The following is a 19578-nucleotide window of genomic DNA, read 5'->3' as shown; positions in this document are numbered from 1 at the left end:
AGCTACAAGTGCATTCATATTATTCTCTCGGTCCTTTTTTCTCTCAGTGCTCAATTTTTTCCCATCTCCCAATAACTCAGTCCGAGCTCCACATTGGCCAAAAGATTCCTGCGTTGCAGGGAGTGTTGGACTCGATAACCCAACTCTGCAATTCTATGATATATAAAACCTGGCTCCTTGGCTTTCCACCATGCCCGAAGCATTGATGCTCCTTTTCTGTCCCATCGCTCTCCTCCACAAAATGTTGTCGTTTAGTCGTGTCCGACTCTTTGTGAACCAATGGACCAGAGCACTCCAGGCACTCCTGTCTTCCACTGCCTCCTGCAGTTTGGTCAGACTCATGCTGGTAGCTTCAAGAACACCATCCAACCATCTCATCCTCTGTCGTCCCCTTCTCCTTGTGCCCTCCATCTTTCCCAACATCAGAGTCTTTTCCAGGGAGTCTTCTCTTCTCATGAGGTGGCCAAAGTATTGGAGCCTCAGCTTCAGGATCTGTCCTTCCAGTGAGCACTCAGGGCTGATTTCCTTCAGAATGGAGAGGGTTGATCTTCTTGCAGTCCGTAGGACTCTCAAGAGTCTCCTCCAGCACCATAATTCAAAAGCATCAATTCTTTGGCAATCAGCCTTCCACAAAAATAAGCATCTGCAAAACACTTTTGCAGTTCCTTTTCTCAGATGGCAAGGAACTCTTGAGTTGTAGCCTGTGCTGTGCCGGCAGGAGTCTGGTAGCGAAACAGGACTTCTGCTTCCTCTCCTCCTCCTGTGGGTCTCCCCCCCCCCCAACTAAATATGCCCCAGGGGGGTCTCCCAAGTCCCAACCCTTCAGAGCTGATGTTGAAGATGTTTTGGAGGCTGGAGGAGACAGAAGAGGAAACTCTGCCCCGACATGGGAGCCAGCGGAGCTTGCAATGTTGGATGTAGCTCCTGCTGGTTTTGAATGGATATGCTTTTCCTGGGACGGAGGTTCAAAGAAGCTTTTTATATATGCTGCAGCCTCAGCCAGAACCTTATATGCGCCAAAATGAAAAGAGGAAAAGATTCCAACCAAAGAAGAATGGCTTTAAAATAAATGGTGAAATAGCTGAAATGGCGAAATTGACTGTAAAACCAAGAGATCAAAATGATGAACTACCAATAATAATAATAATAATAATAATAATAATAATAATAATAAATAATAATAATAATAATAATAATAATAATAATAATAATAATAATAATAATTTATTTGTATCCCGCCCTCCCCGGCCAAAGCCAGGCTCAGAGCGGCTAACAACAGGTAAAAATAGCACAGTGCACATAAAATTGCACAGTCAATTAATTAAAATACATTCTAGAATCAATTCAGAATCAAATTAATGGCAACCATTGAGCCAGAGTTCTATGAGGACTACAGAAGGAGAAAGGGAGTCAGACTGTGCCTTGGCCAAAGGCCTGTTGGAACAGCTCAGTCTTGCAGGCCCTGTGGAAAGATATCAAGTCCCGCAGGGCCCTAGTCTCTTGTGACAGAGCGTTCCACTAGATTGGGGCCACGGCTGAAAAAGCCCTGGCTCTGGTCGAGGCCAGTCTAACCTCCCTGTGGCCCGGGATCTCCAAGATGTTTTTATTTGAAGACCGTAAGATCCTCTATGGGACATACCAGGAGAGGCAGTCCCGTAGGTACGAGGGTCCTAGGCTGTACTATGGAGAACCAGAGGCCTTTTTTTCTTTTACACTATCAAAGTATCTTAGTGATAAGAAATCACGAGCAGTGTTAAGTTGTGGGTTGACATAGCAGACGACACAGCGATTTCTCCAAGTAGCTCTTTATTTTGTAAGCTGGAATAGAACTGACTGCAAACAGCTCAGCCGGCCTGCTTTTATAGGCAGCCGGCTGTCAACATTGTAGCAACAACAGCCCAGAGTTCCCGCCTAAAATAACTGACGTGGACCTGAGTGAAAACTATCTACAGACCTGAGTGAAAACTATATACAGTATCCCCCTGCTGGCCCAGGGTGAAACTTCACTACATAACAAGCAGGATTTGAGATACGAGCGGTGGCGGGGGGGGGGGGGGGAGACAAGATGGAGTTAGGGGGTTTGGGAACAAGTAGAACGCAGCAATTAAGGATAAGGATGGAAAACATCAGGGCAGGGAAGTCGCAAAGAAAAATAGATGTGAAGTCAGTTTGTTAAGACCTTTGAAAAATCTAATAAAAACAAATGTTGAATGTATGTGCTCTCTCTTGTTCCTCAGCACTAGTCAAGACACTGAGCTTAGGAAAAGAACTGTCGATGCCTCGCCTCAAAGTGAAGAGATGGTCAAGTCGGAAGAAGAAGACGATGAGAACATGATGTCAACTTGGAAACCATTTCTGGTCAACATTTGCATGTTCACTGTTCTGACCGCAGGAGCATACCTCTGCTACAGGGTATGTTTCCATTGATAGACATGCCAGCGATGGTATCGAGAACGCCCGTAGCTTCGCCGGCGTTTTAACTTTGTTACAATAAAAGAAAGCTAAAGCGGGGGGGCATCCAAGCCTTTGCCCCAGTGGAAGTATATCTTAAGTTTGAGATGCTGGAACTTTGGTTAGGGCTTAAAGAGAAAATTGATGCACTAGGGTTTAATATTAGCCCTATGGTCCCAAGAACATACTATTCTAATCTCAGGGCCTTAAGATATTCAGGAGTAAGCAGAGAATATGCCAAATAAGTCTTGTGGGGTTTTTTCTTTCTTTCATTCCCCCCCCCCCTTATTTTTAAAAATGGAATAATAAGAGTTTACAACACATTGTTTTTTAGAAGTCTTTTAAAGCCAGTTTTCGTTCTTTTGGTTGTTGTTTTTCGGGGGGGGGGAGCAAGTGAAAAATTGCTTGTATTCTCCAAGTGTTTGTAACCAAATACATGATTGGGTTCCTTAAATCACCACTATTGGGTTCCTTAAATCACCCACACATGCACACACCCCTGAAGAATGTACAACTTTTTATTTTTTATTTTTATTTGAGAGGGGAGAGCTCTTTACTGCATGCCTTTTCAAGACTGAGGACTCTCTAAAGAACCACTTTTTTGTAAGTTCTGTTGCTTAAATTGGCTGCTGCTCAGGAGCCCCAGTAAATGAATGGAGATTACATAATACATGCCCCTGCAAGTTGAATTTCACCCTGAAGTGTGGGGTTTTCTGGCAGTGCAGGTAACATGGATAGGTTTTATCTTAAATAGATTCTTGCTTTCAGCGCAGTTGTAACGGGCATCTGCTGTTGCTCAGGGCATCCCAGCAGGTCAAACGTTACTCTTTTCTTCTTCCTTTAAGACAAAATCTCCCACTCACCACCAACACCAAACGCAAGTCTTCTGTCGCACTCCTTATTATCCCCATTGCATAGCACCATCCCATATCTCTCTCACACACACACTTTCTCTTTCTCTCTTTCTCCCTGTCCTTTAGGGAGAGGGAAAGGAAAATACAACCAAAATATATCCACTAGCATTTGCAAAATTGTTTGGGAAAGGACCAGCGTTCTTAAGCATCAGTATCATAATTTGTAAAATGCCATTTCACTCTAGACCTACCATGTGAAAAGAATACGCTTTCTGTACAAAATGGAACAAGAAGAGTTTAAAATAATTCTTAGAGCTCCTTTATGCTGCAGAAAAGCATCTCAAGGAATCCCAGGTAGCTATTGCTGGACAGCGGGTGGGCAGGAGGGAGACTTCCTTTTTGGAGAAAAGCTGAGCAAATGAACTGGCTCTCCAAATCAACAAGTCATTTTGCAAGATGCAAGTCACTGCTGTTGGCTTTTAGTTTTATTGCCTCTCTTCCCCCCCCCCCCCCCGCCCTTGAACAAAGATTTCAAGTTTGGCTTTTATTTGGCTTAAGATCATGCTGTTCAGTAGCAGGTTTAAGTGTCTTAAGCCATCTGTCTGCCTCTGCAGAAAAGAGTGTCCAGCCTAACTTGGAACAGATCCAGGTTGTGTTCTGCTCCATCTGAAGATGAAGATTTGAGTTTTTTGTTTTTGGTATAGCATAGCTTAACTGACCATAGCTGCTAAAAGGAGGGTAAAAGTTTAGACCAATCATGTATTTTGTCTCTTTGTTGGATGACATGATGGGGGGTAGTAAGCTAGGACTTTGTCCACTCTTCTTACTGCATTCGACTGAAATAATAATCACGCAGAAGAATCCTTTGTCTGTGCTGCAGAGAGCAAGACAAATGCATTCATTAGAGTTGTAGCCTGTTTCAAAGTAAAACCATGACAATTGACCTACAAGTGTGACTGATCAATGCTTTAAAAATTCTGCAAAATTCTAGTTATATAGCACTTAAGTACCATCTACCTTTTTAAAAAAAAAGAGTAGACTTCTCTCTCCATATTTATTTTGGTTTGCCACGACGCTCACAAACTTTAGCTCTTTGGGGTTTTTTCCCTTGAGGGAAGGAAGGAGTGGTTGGATCAAAAATAAATGATGTCAAGCTTTGCATCATGGGCTTTTCAAAAGTACAATAATAATCTTCAGGTAGTAATGGGAAAGTTAAGACATACACGCAGACAGACAGACAAAGTTACCTGTGAGATTGCTGTTTAGACCAGAATTTGAAAGGAGGAATACTCAAGCAGTCAATCTTCAGTAGTACAGTAATAGTGCAAGCGTGAAAAATACTGATTATGAGTATAGAAAATGGTATAACTATATAATGCTCATCTGTGTATTTTTACTATACAGTATGCGATTGCTTTGTGCCCATCTCTCTCTCTCTCTCTCTCTCTCTCTCTCTCTCTCTCTCTCATTCAGTAGGCTCTTGTTGAGAAGCAACATTAGTTAGCACATTTTTATTCAGATGCATGCATAAAGTCCGTCCCCCCCCCCCCCGCAAAAAAGAGAGTGTCCTGGTCAAAATCCATGTGCTTGAAAGTTGAAAAAGAGTTTAAAATATATATATATATATATTTCTGCTTACCGATGTACCCAGATTGTATTTGCATGATCTGATTGTTTAAATGGCCGTGGTTCCAAGAGTGTTGCTGAAATGTCTTCGTTCAGCCAATAGATTGGTAGGTGTGCTCTTTTTAAAAAATACAACAACAAACCAACAACCCACAAACATCAGGTTACCTGTATCTTGCCTAATAACTTGGCGTGACTTTCTGTTCAGTTTTATACGTCTGCCGTGCAACCCGGTTGTATGCCACTCTTAAACTGAGTAAATATTGTACAAACATTCCAGAGGGTGTACAAAGCCATATTCACACCCCTCTCTCTCACACACACACACGTTCCCTGCAGCAAACAGGTGCCCAGATCCATGGAGCTGCTGTCTGAAACCCCAAAGGAGCAGCTTTTCTCTCTCTCTTTCTCTCTTTCTCTCTCTCTCTTTTGCATAGGCCATCAGAACCAAAGTGAGATTTGAAATCTGCGCTTTGTTGTTATATAAAGGATATGAAAATCAAAGCTCTTGAACTTAGCAGCAGGTGATAAATGAATGGTAATATTATTCCTTGGGGTTGTTGTTTTTTTGTGGGGGGAATGGTTGAATTCAGAATGTCTCTCCTTAGAATCCACAGTGACTTGATTGTACTGTTACGTCTATCCCCTTCTGCGAGGAAGAAACTAAAGATCTCCCTTGCTAGCCAGAGATACGGGGAGGGTGGACTGGCTACCACGTCTCTCCTGGGTCTGCCAGTATTAGTGATTTGCCTTTTTATCCTATTTGAACTCGAGAAGGACTCGTACTGTAGTGAAAACATGCAGTGGAATTGCCCTAGTCAAAAGCCCGGTGAGGTGTGTATAAGGCTTATAATGCTGAACTTGTAAGCATTTTGTTTTGGTGTCCTGTCTATGTATGTAGTAGTTTGGGTGTGTAAATACAAGTAGCATTTCAAAGTGGATGTATTGGTTAACCTATTCTTGGGATGGGGGCAGGGGTGGGGTGGGAAGTGGGGGCCGGAAAAAAAAATATCCATGTTTAAACTTGTTAGAAAGTTAGTGAGCTGCTCTGCTATATGCCTTAAGCAAATATATACTCATCAGGTCTTTCTTTTTTACAGATTGCCATAGAAAAGTTTTTTTTAAGAAAAATAAAATAAAACCTTTAAAAAAAACAACGAACAAGCTAAATGTTTTGGTATAATACGTTTTCAGGTATATTGTCTTTTGTGTAAGGCGCTGCAATGACCTCACAGTTTCAGTAAAAAACTGTACAGTTTTTCAATTTCCCATAAAGATTTTCAGTTCTCATTTTAGCTGCAACAATAAAATTCTTTTGTAAAGAAGCATGTCTCTTGGAGTGTCTTCCTCTTCCCACTTTCTAGTCCTGAACTTCTAAACTTCATATTGCTGCTGAAGCCATCTCCTTTGTGTGCTTTCCTACCGACAACATCAGGGTCGCCTAACTTGGTTCACTGCAACTGTGCATTAGCAAGAGAACCAGGAGCTGCACCTGCCTGATATTTTTCCTGTCAAACTGCTGAATACATTCGTCCCTCCGAAGCACCTCTCTCCTAGTGCTGTGTTTTGCATTGTGTTTTAAATTATAACTGGAAGAAGAATGCAATTGACTTTTCAAACATTTTATTAAACTTTAAAAAAGAACAATATGTAAACTAGCCCCAGCAATAAATACTGGAAAGTGATTTTTTTTAATAATAAAAAAGCACAAAGTTCTGTATAAAATATGTACATTAAAGCAAGGGGCCAGGATCCAGTGATGGGCAGCTGCATACAAACAACACACTCAGGGGATGGAAGCGTTTCTGTTCTCACCAATAGGCAAAGGGCCTGCACCCCCCCAACTGCATTCAGCTCTTGCCAGCACCATCAGTGGTAAAAAAAAAAGATGGTAGGCATTGTTCAGCATCTGCACCTGTTTACTCAAATGTGCATCTCACCAAGTTCAGTAAAAGATGAATGTAAATGTGCTTGGTATTGCAGCGACAGTCCACTTAAAAACAGCTTCTCGGTTAAGATTATAAACCCAAGATTAAGCACTCATGGGAATAGATGGCTTCTCATTTTTTCCTGGCGCTAGATTCTGGTGTGTGTATGTATATTAGAAGAATGGTTCAGGGGCTTAATGGTCGAAAGTGACCAGTGAGAAGTGAGGATTCTTTAGCTGTTAACCTCTTCCAACTCTGCAAGGCTCTAGGGTCACAAACCCCATGTTTTTCATTCTTAAGACCCCAATACATCCGCTGCCAGAACAAGGTGCCTTTTGAAAGAAGATTTCAGGTTAATTTACTGTCCCAAATTACTTTAGAGATTGCGTGGAAGTCCTTGTCCACAATATTAAGCAAATAAATATGCAAGTTATTTTCCTATGGCCTAAAAAAAGGAGGCAGGTTGGATTGAAGTTGTAGAGGGCTGCAAAATCTTCATTAACGCCACTCACTGCAATCCCAGTGTGGCCCATCCTTGTGGTTTTCTTTTTCTCTCCCTTTTGAAACACCTTGGTTATTCCTAAGAAAACAGCTCACAGTCAAAAAAGAAGCTGCTTCTGTCTCCTCTCCTCCAAATGGAGAACTTCAGTGCAAGATTTTCAGATGCCTTCTTAGTTCAGGGTGAATGTTTCCTGTGATACTGAAGACAGGGGGATGCTGGTATTTAATGGTTTACACAGTACCTTTCTGGTTATAAGATCAGAGTCACCCAAAGAGATTTTGCACCATGTGGAAACTCTGCTCATTCTCGAGATAATTTGTTTTTAAATCCAGCCGAGACAGATTTAACATTTGTGTGCTTTTCTCCACACTCTTGTACCCGAATTGCAGATGGTGCAAGATTATCTGGCCTCTCCCTCAAAGGCACTGCTTAAAATACTGTGATTTCTATTTCAGCTTCTTGGTACATGGTATCCCTCAGCTCACAGCAGATCTTGTCCATCTTTTCAAAAGCCAGCCTACCTTTGTCACCTGTGAAGAAAGGGACAAATCAGGAGGTTGACTGCCATTGTGGGATAAACGAAGTTTTCCTTGCGCACGACTCTTCCCTCTTTTACAATTTTGCGACCAATTTTTCCCAACCACATGGAAATAATTTATTATGAAGAAAAGGTTTAGGGCCTGCCTAATGGCTCCCCTGGCAATATCCAAAAGTAAAAAAAAAAGGATATTGTTGACCTGGAACAGGTATGGCAAAGGGTGAGCTCAAGGGCAGAGCCATGGCTTACATTAAGGGAACATGCACTGCACATTTCAAGCTGATGACTTCCTCCCAGAGAATCCTGGGAACTCTAGTTTGCTAAGGGTGCTGAGAATTGTAGGGGGAACTACAGTTCTCGTGATTTGGGGGAGGGAAGTTGTTTGCTTTAAGTGTATGGTATGGATCTGCCCCCAAATGACTCAAGTAGCTGGAACAAAACTCCATTGATGAAACCTTGGGGGCTTTTTAGTTTAGAAAAAATAGTACGAGAATGGAGAGAAAAGTTTCTCTGTTTCTCCTCCCACATAGTGTTAGAACCTGGCCCACCCAATGTAGCTAATATCCAGTATTCGAAGATTCAGGGCAGACAAAAGGAAATACTACTTTACATAGCACATAGTCACATCAGCACATAGCTATTAGACACAATGGTTGTATTGTTCCACCTTCACTATAGGTCTCTCAAGGTCACAAGGGTGTTCCAAGTCCTGCTTTGGAGATTCCCATGGGCATCTGGTTGGCCACTGAGAACCGAATGCTGGACCAGATGGGCCTGGTCCACCAGGCTCACCTTGTGTTCTTATAGTTAAACCATGGAGCCTGCTCCTACAGGATCCTGTGATAGTCATCAGCTTCACGGGTTTTAGAAGAAGACTTGGACCTATTCATGGAGGCATGAATAGGTCCAAGTCTTCTTCTAAAATCTGTGAAGTTGATGACTATCACAGGATCTACCCATGGCAACAAGCCATTATAGATACGTTCTGTCTTCTACCTCCACTGTTGGAGGCAGTATGGGAAGTAGTTGCTGGGAACCCCAAGTGGGAAGAGTGCTTTTCTACTCAGGTCCTGCTTGGGGCTTCTGGGGCATCTAGTTGGCCGCTGTGGCAACAGGATGCTGGAACAGATGGACCATTGGTCTGATGCATCAGAACCAAGCTTAGGTTTTTAAGCAGTAGAGCAATTTACAAAGCTGAATAAGGGTGCACAGGGAGCTGAAATGATTTAACAAGACTTCAGGGTGTAGGCCAAAGTCAATTCTCGTGAAGAGAAAAGGGCAGAGGCGGTTGGCGCTGCAGGAACAAGACACAGAGTTTTGTAGGAATGGGGTAGAAGGGTTTCTGTTGGTGTGTCCTTCCCTTGCAAGAGCCATTCGTGCCGTGCTCTTTTTCTAGAAATCTGTCACAAGAACAGTGCTGGGAACTGAGGGCAAAAGAAGATCCGCTGCAGGGGCAACCAAAATGGAGACCACTTCCTCAGAGCAAGCAGCGATGCCTCTCTAAGCCAAGGCCAACTAGCTGTTGCTTCTGCTTTTCAGCTCACTATTCGCTCATTCGAAATCCATCTGCAGGGAATCGTTATAAGCACTTACCAAATGAAAGAGTCGTTTCTCTGGCGGCGTTCCGCACTTCCTCTGATTCTGATAGACACAGTCTGGCAATTTGCTCTATGCTTTCCACACCCTGTTATATAAAAGAAGCAGTGCAGGAGCAGCTGTTAAATTATTTCAGAATGCTTCCTAACTCTTTACATCAATGCACTGACTCAGACGGATGGATAGCCTGTGGCACTGGAGATCTAATAAATTGGAGATTTAATAAATCATCATCATAAATAATGTGTAGCTCTCTTTATTATTATTATTATTAATTGCATTTGTGTTCCACCCTTTATCCATACATCTCAAGGTGGTTTTTCAACCAGGTTCACCCTTTAACAACACTCATTTTCGTGTATGTATGTGTTTTCTTATGCCCTCTCTGTGTTCCAGTTTCCTTTTTTTTTTTTTAAGAAATATTTATTAAGGTTTTTCAAAACAAATCCAAATCAAAACAATACATCAAAATTAACAATCAAAAACAGCACAACAGAACAAAACAACAGAAACAAAAAATAAAAAATTATTGCTTACTTACTAATTTTTTTAACCCTCTTTCCTGACTTCCTCACATCTCCTTTTTCTGTGTTCCCCTTTACACAAATCAATTTTAGCGATTTCTTACCCTCTTTCCAATCTTATTCAATAAGCGTGTTCCAGTTTCCAATACTGTACAATGATCATGTTTTTTGGTGACTCTCGCGCCCTCTCCTGGCTGCCTGTGACTTTGCACATGCACCTCTCTTAACGACCCCACTAAGCAAGAATTTAAAAATACTCACTCTGAGGTTTTTGAGGGCCAGACATGCGGCTTGCTGTAATTTCACATCATCGTTACTTAAGGCATCTGTGTAAAAAAGCAGAGCCTGCAAAAGACAATGGAGCATTCAATGACATGGATAACATTTCCTCCTCCTCTGCTCCAAAGTGCCCTAACATAAGATATTGGAGCCTCCTAACACTTAAGCCTGCAGAGCTGCTGTTTCCCCCACCATTTCCACTGCTTCTCTTCCTGTGAACTGATATTTCTGGGAGATACCAGGAAAGGATGGGAAGAGGAAAACAGGCTAGCTATTCAATCCTCCTTCCCCTTTCCCCCTGTCTGTTTTGGGAATTTAATTACAGGTAGGTGGAGGGCACAAGGAGAAGGGGGCGACAGAGGACAAGATGGTTGGATAGTGTTTTCGAGGTTACCAGCATGAGTCTGACCAAGCTGCGGGGGGCAGTGGAGGACAGGAGTGCCTGGCGTTCTCTGGTCCATGGGGTCACGAAGAGTCGGACACGACTAAACGACTAAACAACAACAACAACAAAGCCGTGTTCGTCTGCTGTAGTCGAAACAAAATAAAAAAATTCCTTCCAGTAGCACCTTAGAGACCAACTTAAGTTTGTTATTGGTATGAGCTTTCGTGGAAATGTGCATGCACATGAAAGCTCATACCAATAACAAACTTAGTTGGTCTCTAAGGTGCTATTGGAATGATTTTTTTTTTATTTTGGGGGGGGGGAATTGTGTGCAAAAGAGAAATCCTGGAGAAGGTTGCTCCAAGCAAAATTGAAAAGGGGAAGTTTTGTTGCTTTCTTCTTGCTCCCTCAAAGTCTCAGAGATCAACTAAAAGTGGCAAAGAGATAAGAACACCACCTCCTGCCCTTTTTGGGAACAGAAGCTTTTGTCATGATTAAACAATTTAAATGTCAAGTTGATACTTTGGAGTATTGCTTGCTTATGTGTTCTCTCTCTCTCTCTCTCTCTCTCTCTCTCTCTCTCTCTGTGTGTGTGTGTGTGTTTGGAGCTAAAGGACAGCATACATGTTTACACCATTAAAAAATTCCTTCCAGTAGCACCTTATGTATTCTCACTTATGGAAGTGAGAGCTGGACCATAAAGAAGGCTGATCGCTGAAGAATTGATGCTTTTGAATTATGGTGCTGGAGGAGACTCTTGAGAGTCCCATGGACTGCAAGAAGATCAAACCTCTCCATTCTGAAGGAAATCAGCCCTGAGTGCTCACTGGAAGGACAGATCCTGAAGCTGAGGCTCCAATACTTTGACCACCTCATGAGAAGAGAAGACTGCCTGGAAAAGACCCTGAAGTTGGGAAAGATGGAGGGCACAAGGAGAAGGGGACGACAGAGGACGAGATGGTTGGACGGTGTTCTAGAAGCTACCAGCATGAGTTTGACCAAACTGTGGGAGGCAGTGGAAGACAGGAGTGCCTGGCGTGCTCTTGTCCATGGGGTCACAAAGAGTCGGGCACGACTAAACAACTAAACAACCACAACAAAGCACCTTAGAGACCAACTAAGTTTGTTATTGGTATGACCTGAAGAAGTGTATCTGAAGAAGTGTGCATGCACACAAAAGCTCATACCAATAACAAACTTAGTTGGTCTCTAAGGTGCTACTGGAAGGATTTTTTTTTATTTTGTTTCGACTACAGCAGACCAACACAGCTGCCTACCTGTAACTACCGTATTTTTCGCTCTATAACACGCACCTGACCATAACACGCACATCGTTTTTAGAGGAGGAAAACAAGGGAAAAAACATTCTGAATGAAACAGTGGATGTATCATTTTTGTGCTTCATGCTGTGGCCACAGACATGTGATCTGATGGTGAATTTGGGCTGACCCAATGCAAAGATCCTGAGAATCCCTGTGGATCCATGCTTTGTAACCACGTTTTTGCACCATTGCAGCCCCAGGCAACAGTGGGTGCGTGATTTTGGGGGGGCAGGCTGTAGCCATGGACATGCTATGTGCTCTGATGGTGAATTTGGGCTGACCCAATGCAAAGATCCTGAGGATCCATGTGGATCCATGTTTTGTAACCACGTTTTTGCACCATTGCAGCCCCAGGCAACAGTGGGTGCGTGATTTTGGGGGGGCAGGCTGTAGCCATGGACATGCTATGTGCTCTGATGGTGAATTTGGGCTGACCCAGTGCAAAGATCCTGAGGATCCATGTGGATCCATGTTTTGTAACCACGTTTTTGCACCATTGCAGCCCCAGGCAACAGTGGGTGTGTGATTTTTGGGGGGCAGGCTGTAACCATGGACATGCTATGTGATCTGATGGTGAATTTGGGGTGACTGAATGCAAAGATCCTGAGGATCCATGTAGATCCATGCTTTTTAACCACGTTTTTGCACCATTGCAGCCCCAGGCAACAGTGGGTGTGTGGTTTTTGGGGGGCAGGCTGTAGCCATGGACATGCTATGTGATCTGATGGTGAATTTGGGCTGACCCAATGCAAAGATCCTTAGGATCCATGTGGATCCATGCTTTTTAACCACATTTTTGCACCATTGCAGCCCCAGGCAACAGTGGGTGCGTGATTTTGGGGGGGCAGGCTGTAGCCATGGACATGCTATGTGATCTGATGGTGAATCTGGGCTGACCCAATGCAAAGATCCTGAGGATCCATGTGGATCCATGCTTTTTAACCACATTTTAAGTGGGGAGGGATGGAAAAACACAGAAGGGACAAGGAGCAGGAGAGGGGTGTGCAGAGAAGCAGCTGGCTAAGAATGCAGGAGAGGGGTAGGGAGGAAAGGAAGGCAAAAGTTTTCCCTCACCTACCCACCCAAGCCAGCCAGCTCCCGCTCTCTCTCTCTCCCTCTCCCTCCTGCATGTTTTCAGCTTTCCCCTCTGCTTGCCTGGAGGGGAGGGGCTTTCCCTGCTCTTTGTTCCGTTTGAGCAAACACAGCAAGGAAACAGAGGTGGGTAGGCAGTAAGACCCTGAGGCAGAATGCCGGAAAGCAGCCGCTTCCTCTTTTCAAGTTTCCCTTCTAGGAGACGCGCGGTTTGATTTTTGCCTGCTTTTTTTTACCTCCCTTCGCACCAATTGGCTCCAGGGACCACACATTCGCTCAATAACACGCACAGACATTTCCCCTTCCTTTTTAGGAGAAAAAATCTGCGTGTTATAGAAGGAAAAATACGGTATGTTTACACCATGTGAATACATAAAGAGGGCACTGCTGCATACAATCAGCTACAAAAACCGAATCCTCTTTATACTGAAAATAAAATACCTACAATGAAAGAAATGTGATGCTGACATGCGAAGCACATTGTTTTTGTCCCTTCCTGTAATTTGGGAGGAAAATGTAGCCAATCCACTTTAAATTTTTTAATTGCAATGGTTCAGCAGCCAGCGATTTTTTAAGGAAAATTATTCTTTTATTTTATTCTTTCGAGCCTTAAACTGGAAGCCTTCACTACTCAGAAGAAAGTCCCACTGAATTCCATATGAAGATTTACTAACCAAAACAGAATCCGGGTGGAGGATTAGACCTTATGAAGAAATAAAAAGCAAGCTGACTGGCTGGATTCAATACCATCAAATTAATTCAATGTGGAGGGAAGATAATAAGATCGGAATAAATGACAAGAAATCTAGATTTCAGATTGAAATAATAGAAAGTAAAACAAAATTATTATCAAAAATGTACAACCAGTTGCTTGAGTGGGATACCAAGGACGAGGAAGTAAAGGATGTGATGGTGAAGTGGGCGGTAGACCTAGGGTACAACATAGAGTTTGACAAATGGAAGGCATTGTGGTGTAAAGATATGAATTTTTCAGCATGCACGACACTAAAGGAAAACATGTATAAGATGATGTACAGATGGTACATAACGCCGGTAAAACTACATAAAATGTATAGAACGGGCGATAAACTGTGTTGGAAATGTAAGAGCAAGGAGGGCGAATTCATTCATATGTGGTGGACGTGCGAGATTCTCAAAAAATTTTGGGAATCCATCTATAATGAATTAAAAAAAAAAATTTAAATACACGTTTGTTAAAAAACCCGAAGCCTTCCTGCTGGGGATAATTGGTAAGGATATCAAAGAAGAAGATAGAACCTTTTTTCAATATGCAACGGTGGCCGCCAGAACCCTCATAGCACAGTACTGGAAAACACCAAAAAACCCAACACTAAAGGAGTGGCAACTTAAATTATCCGATTATTTGGAGCTGGCTAAATTGACACAGAAAATAAGAAATCAAAGAAGTGCAAAATTTAACAATGAATGGGATAAATTTAGGATATATATGGAAATAGAGACAAGGGGAAAATTAAAATGTTGATCAGAAACACATATGTACTTATAGAAATCACAGTAGGCATGAGATAACACTTACTACGTAAAAAGTTTTATTAAGGAATAGACACAGCAGATAGATAAACAAGATAATAATTTCCGAAATCGAGATAAAGGGAAGTCGATCAATGTCATCAAAGTTGTATGTATTTCAATTTTTTTTGTTTGTTTTTTTCTCTTTTTCTGTTTTTTCTTTTTCATTTTGTCTTTTGTATGTTTGTGAAATATATTTATGTCAAAATTTAATAAAAAAAAAAAAAGAAAGTCCCACTGAATTCAATGGGGTTTACTCCCAGGTAACTGTGTAAAGATTCTGCAGTCTTATACTGCAATATTAAACATTTCTACTCAGATGTAAGTCCCACTGAGTTCATTAGGACTTACTCGCTGGTATGTGTCCTGATCATTATCACAGTTTCCATTATTATTATTATTATTATTATTATTATTATTATTATTATTATTTTACTTTTATTATTATTATATCATGCAGTCATAATACTGTACTTCATAGAATTCCTCAAATGCTCTGTTACTCTCTGAGGAGATCTAAAGGCTGAAGGGAAGTCAGGTACATACACAGACAATTTTACTCTTTAAAGAGACTCTCTCTTCTCCAGCCTCTTTCAAACTACTTTTTATGCCCTTTATGAACAAGTGTGTGTGTGTATGCATGTACGCTAACAAGTGGGAGGGGCGGGTATGTGACAAACTAGGTCTTTGCCCCGGATGACAGAAAGCCTAGTTTTGGCCCTGGTGAGGAAAACTGCACAACTTTTTAGTATTTCACTTCCTCAAAACAACATCTGGGGGCCATGGAACAGCCAAGAGTCCTGGTTGACCCCAGTGAGAACACGATGGTAGACTAGATGGGCCTTTGGCCTGGTCCTGCAAACCAATGCCCCTACCACTCAGCTATGGCCCCTTCCCATACATATAGGCATATACAGTGGTGCCTCGCAAGACGAAATTAATCCGTTCCGTGAGGCTCTTCGTATAGCGGTTTTTTCGTCTTGCGAAGCAAGCCCATTGACAGCTTAGCGGATTAGCACTATTAGCGGTTTAGCGGCTTTTAGCGGATCAGCTGATAAGCGGCTTATCAGCGGATCAGCTGATAAGCAGCTTAGGGCTTAGGAAAAGGGGGGGGAAAAGGGAAAAAACCCGCAGGAACTCGCAAGACATTTTCGTCTTGCAAAGCAAGCCCATAGGGAAATTCGTTTTGCGAAGCGCCTCCAAAACGGAAAACCCTTTCGTCTAGCGGGTTTTCCGTCTTGCGAGGCGTTCATCTTGCGGGGCACCACTGTATTATCTGGATACAGCAAACGAGGGAATGCCAAGCGAAGTGGAAAGCCGGTACCTTTTCCCTGAAATTCCTATCAGCTGCCGCCCGAGAGAGACACGACATGGCTGCCTTGCACACACGATGGTTTTCATCAAGCTGCAGGACGGCAAGGAGCTGTAAGGTCTGTGGAAGGGGCTGCAGTCGGCTGAGTCGCTTCCCTTTCAGTTTCTTTATTTTCTTCATTCTCCCAGGACGCTGCAGGTCCTCAGTCAGCATCACTGCAGAGGAGGAACCCAACCATAAGTGGATTATGGCTCTGAAAAACTATTTCCGCTTTTTTCTATCTTCCCTTCATGGCATAATGTCAAGGTGACTTATTCTACAACAGTTTGCATGCAGTGCAGTCTGAGCATTTACACACAATGGCGTTTCTGCACCAACGGGACTTCCTCTCCCCATGGGCTCCCTTGCCCACACCCCAAAATCTTCTCCAAAGAGTTGAAGGAACACCACCTCAACAAATTTGGGAGGTATGCAGGGAGAGGAAGTCCCATCGCATAGGCAGAAGTCTTTGTACTAAAACAATGTTTCTCAAATTTGGGTCTTCAGCTGTTTTTGGACAACTCCCATCATCCCTAACCACTGGTCCTGCTAGCAAGGGTGATAGGAGTTGTAGTCCAACAACAGTTGGGGACCCAGGCTTGAGAAATATTGTACTAAAAGGACAACTTCATTGGACACAACCCCAATGCCTTTTTTTTTTGTTTTTTTTTTTTTTGTTTAAAGGTATACAACTGCCGGTACAAATTAACATTTAAGGTTGTTAAATCAGACACTGGTCCGCCCAATGCGCTAGCAACTTTGACTAGGTCACAGGTAGAGAATTATCTTTCTGATCAACCCAACAGCTCAGTTGGAAGAATGTGAGGCTCTTAATCTCAGGGTTTGTGCCCAACGTTGGGCTAAAAATTCCTGCATTGCAGGGGTTTGGACTAGATGACCCTTGGGGTCCCTTCCATTTCTACTCTTCTTTGATCATATGACTCACCTTCTGTAAATTTGTTTAATCACCCTCTTAAGTCACCTAGGTGAGCACCAGGGCCACAAGGTAAAGGTAAAGGTAAAGGTACCCTTGCCCGTACGGGCCAGTCTTGACAGACTCTGGGGTTGTGCACCCATCTCACTTAAGAGGCCAGGGGCCAGCGCTGTCCGGAGACACTTCCGGGTCACGTGGCCAGCGTGACATCGCTGCTCTGGCGAGCCAGAGCCGCACACGGAAACGCCATTTACCTTCCCGCTGGTAAGCGGTCCCTATTTATCTACTTGCACCCGGAGGTGCTTTCGAACTGCTAGGTTGGCAGGCGCTGGGACCGAGCAGCGGGAGCGCACCCCGCCGCAGGGATTCGAACCGCCGACCTTTCGATCGGCAAGTCCTAGGCGCTGAGGCTTTAACCCACAGCGCCACCTGGTGGCAATTAATTGTGGATATTATGTAACACACAATGCAATGACGGTGAAGATGTTTGGATGACACTGAGGACCAGTATGTTAAAAGAGGAGGAGAAAATCCTCTCTCTCTCTATCTACTTAGACACCCTAGGCATAATTGAATAAACCTCTGTCATGTCTCCCTGCCCCATAGTCACGTTTTTGCCTCATATTTGTGTTCACTTGATTCCTTCCACTCCTAGGTAAAGGTCAAGGACCCCTGGATGGTTACGTCCAGCCAAAGGAGACTAGGGGGTTGAGGCACTCATCTCGCTTTTCAGGCCGAGGGAGCCGGCGTTTGTCCACAGACAGCTTGCCAGGTCAGCATGACTAAACCGCTTCTAGTGCATGGAGGACTGTGGCAAGTGGCAGAGTGCATGGAAACACCGTTTACCTTCCTGCCGCAGCAGTGCCTACTCACACTGCTAGGTTGGCAGGAGCTGGGACAGAGCAACAGGAGCTCACCCCTTGCATGGATTCGAACCGCTGACCTTCCAATTGGCAAGCCCAAGAGGCTCAGTGGTTTAGACCACAGCGCCACCCGTGTGCCACTAAGAGTTACCTGCAAGGCTACCAATTTGAATGAGCGCTTGGTAAAGTGCCCCCTGGTGGGCCCTGAAAGAATTGCCTACCACACAAGGCTACCAATTTGAATGAGCGCTTGGTAAAGTGCCCCCTGGTGGGCCCTGAAAGAATTGCCTACCAGTGGCAGACAGCAACAGCAACACTCATATCACTGTGTTGCTCTAGGTCAGCGGTTCTCAACCTGTAGGTCCCCAGATGTTGTTGGACTACAACTCCCATCATCCCTGAGCTCTGACCTTTCTAGCTAGGGGTGATGGGAGTTGTAGTTCAACAGCATCTGGGGACCCACAGGTTGAGAAAGGCTGCTCTAGGTAGGCAAACTAAGGCCCAGGGGCCGGATCTGGCCCAATCACCTTCTAAATCCAGCCCGCAGATGGTCCGGGAATCAGTGTGTTTTTACATGAGTAGAATGTGTCCTTTTATTTAAAATGCATCTCTGGGTTATTTGTGGGGAATAGGAATTCGTCCATTTCCCCCAAAAAAATATAGTCTGGCCCCCCACAAGGTCGGAGGGACAGTGGACCGGCCTCCTGCTGAAAAAGTTTGCTGACCCCTGCTCTAGGTCAGCTGTCCTCAGCTGAGCACCCTCCAGAGGTTTTGGACTACAACTCCTATCAGTTCCAAACAATGGTCAGAAATGATGGGAGTTGTAGTCCAAAATATCCAGAGGACACCGGGTTGGGGAAGGGACTGTTATGAGAAATCAAAATGGTGGCACCTAGAACAATCTTCAGTTGTTTCCAGGAAGTGCAAATAGCCAGCACTTATCCTATGAACCCTGCTGAACAGGGGCCACCACACCAAAAGCCCTGTTCCGAGTTGCCCCGGAGCAGCTTCTGCTAGCCTTGGGACTTGAAAGGGAAACTCTCCTACAGAACACAGTAACCTGCTTGGTACAGCTCAAGGGACAGGACGGTCTCTCAAGTAGCTACCATTTCAATATCCAACAGCCAGTGGTGGGCTTTGGAGATTCACCCTATCTCAAATCTCGCCAGCCATTCATTTACCTTCTTTAGCAAATCTGGCCAGGTGTTTTTCCAAATTGTTCACGTGGTGCTTCTCCAGGTAGCTGTAAAACTGGAATAATGTCACTGATTCAGCTGGGAGATCCGTTGAGGGAAAGAGCAGACTGCCTCCAACTATCTGCTCCAGGAACACCTGCAAAACTGAATGGGGGTGTATAGAAATGAGGCGCGGGATGTTTTAAACGAAATAAACGTGAGGCAAGCAGTTCTATCTAGAGATGGCCAGGGCTTGGATTTTTGAATTTCCTCCTATACATTGGAAGATAAGAAGAGCCTTGCTGGATCAAAACAAATGTGCATCTAGATCAATATTTTGTGTGTAACCACTATTACCTAAACACTTTCAAGCCTATCCTCAATGCATTCAGAACTAAACAATAATGCTGTGATGTTGTTTTTTAAGGAAGTTGAAATTGTGAATGCAGTAATGGGGCAAGTTATAAATGCTGAAGAATTATTATTACACAGATTACGTTTTTATAAATGAATACATTTTCCTTTTAATCAGTCAGTGGATATTTTAATCATTGCACCGCTTTGGATTAACTGAAATCCAAAACAGCTGCCAAGTTTTAAAAGTGAT

The 19578-nt window shown here is 43.5% G+C and overlaps 2 protein-coding genes across 6 annotated transcripts in view; one reads left to right on the top strand and one right to left on the bottom strand.

The window, feature by feature from the left end:
• PTPN1 (protein tyrosine phosphatase non-receptor type 1) overlaps positions 1–4849 on the top strand; it is an 84802-nt gene extending 79953 nt beyond the window's left edge. For both annotated transcript variants that reach the window (XM_079979575.1, XM_079979574.1), the window contains exon 9: positions 2238–4849. In XM_079979575.1, coding sequence (XP_079835701.1) covers positions 2238–2427 — 190 coding nt within the window. In that variant the 3' untranslated portion in view covers positions 2428–4849. The remainder of the gene's footprint in view (positions 1–2237) is intronic.
• Positions 2735–19578, bottom strand: part of RIPOR3 (RIPOR family member 3) — a 119999-nt gene continuing 103155 nt past the window's right edge. For all 4 annotated transcript variants that reach the window (XM_079979050.1, XM_079979051.1, XM_079979052.1 and 1 more), the window contains exons 18-22: positions 18978–19136; positions 15973–16175; positions 10281–10364; positions 9493–9583; positions 2735–7891 (exon numbers count right to left, since the gene is read on the bottom strand). In XM_079979050.1, the coding sequence (XP_079835176.1) occupies positions 7791–7891; positions 9493–9583; positions 10281–10364; positions 15973–16175; positions 18978–19136 (638 nt within the window). In that variant the 3' untranslated portion in view covers positions 2735–7790. The remainder of the gene's footprint in view (positions 7892–9492; positions 9584–10280; positions 10365–15972; positions 16176–18977; positions 19137–19578) is intronic.

Source organism: Podarcis cretensis, assembly GCF_951804945.1.
Source record: "Podarcis cretensis genome assembly, chromosome: 6".
Classification (NCBI taxonomy): Eukaryota; Metazoa; Chordata; class Lepidosauria; order Squamata; family Lacertidae; genus Podarcis; species Podarcis cretensis.
The sequence above is the reverse complement of the archived record's forward strand: the minus strand, read 5'-3'. Positions and strand labels throughout refer to the sequence as shown.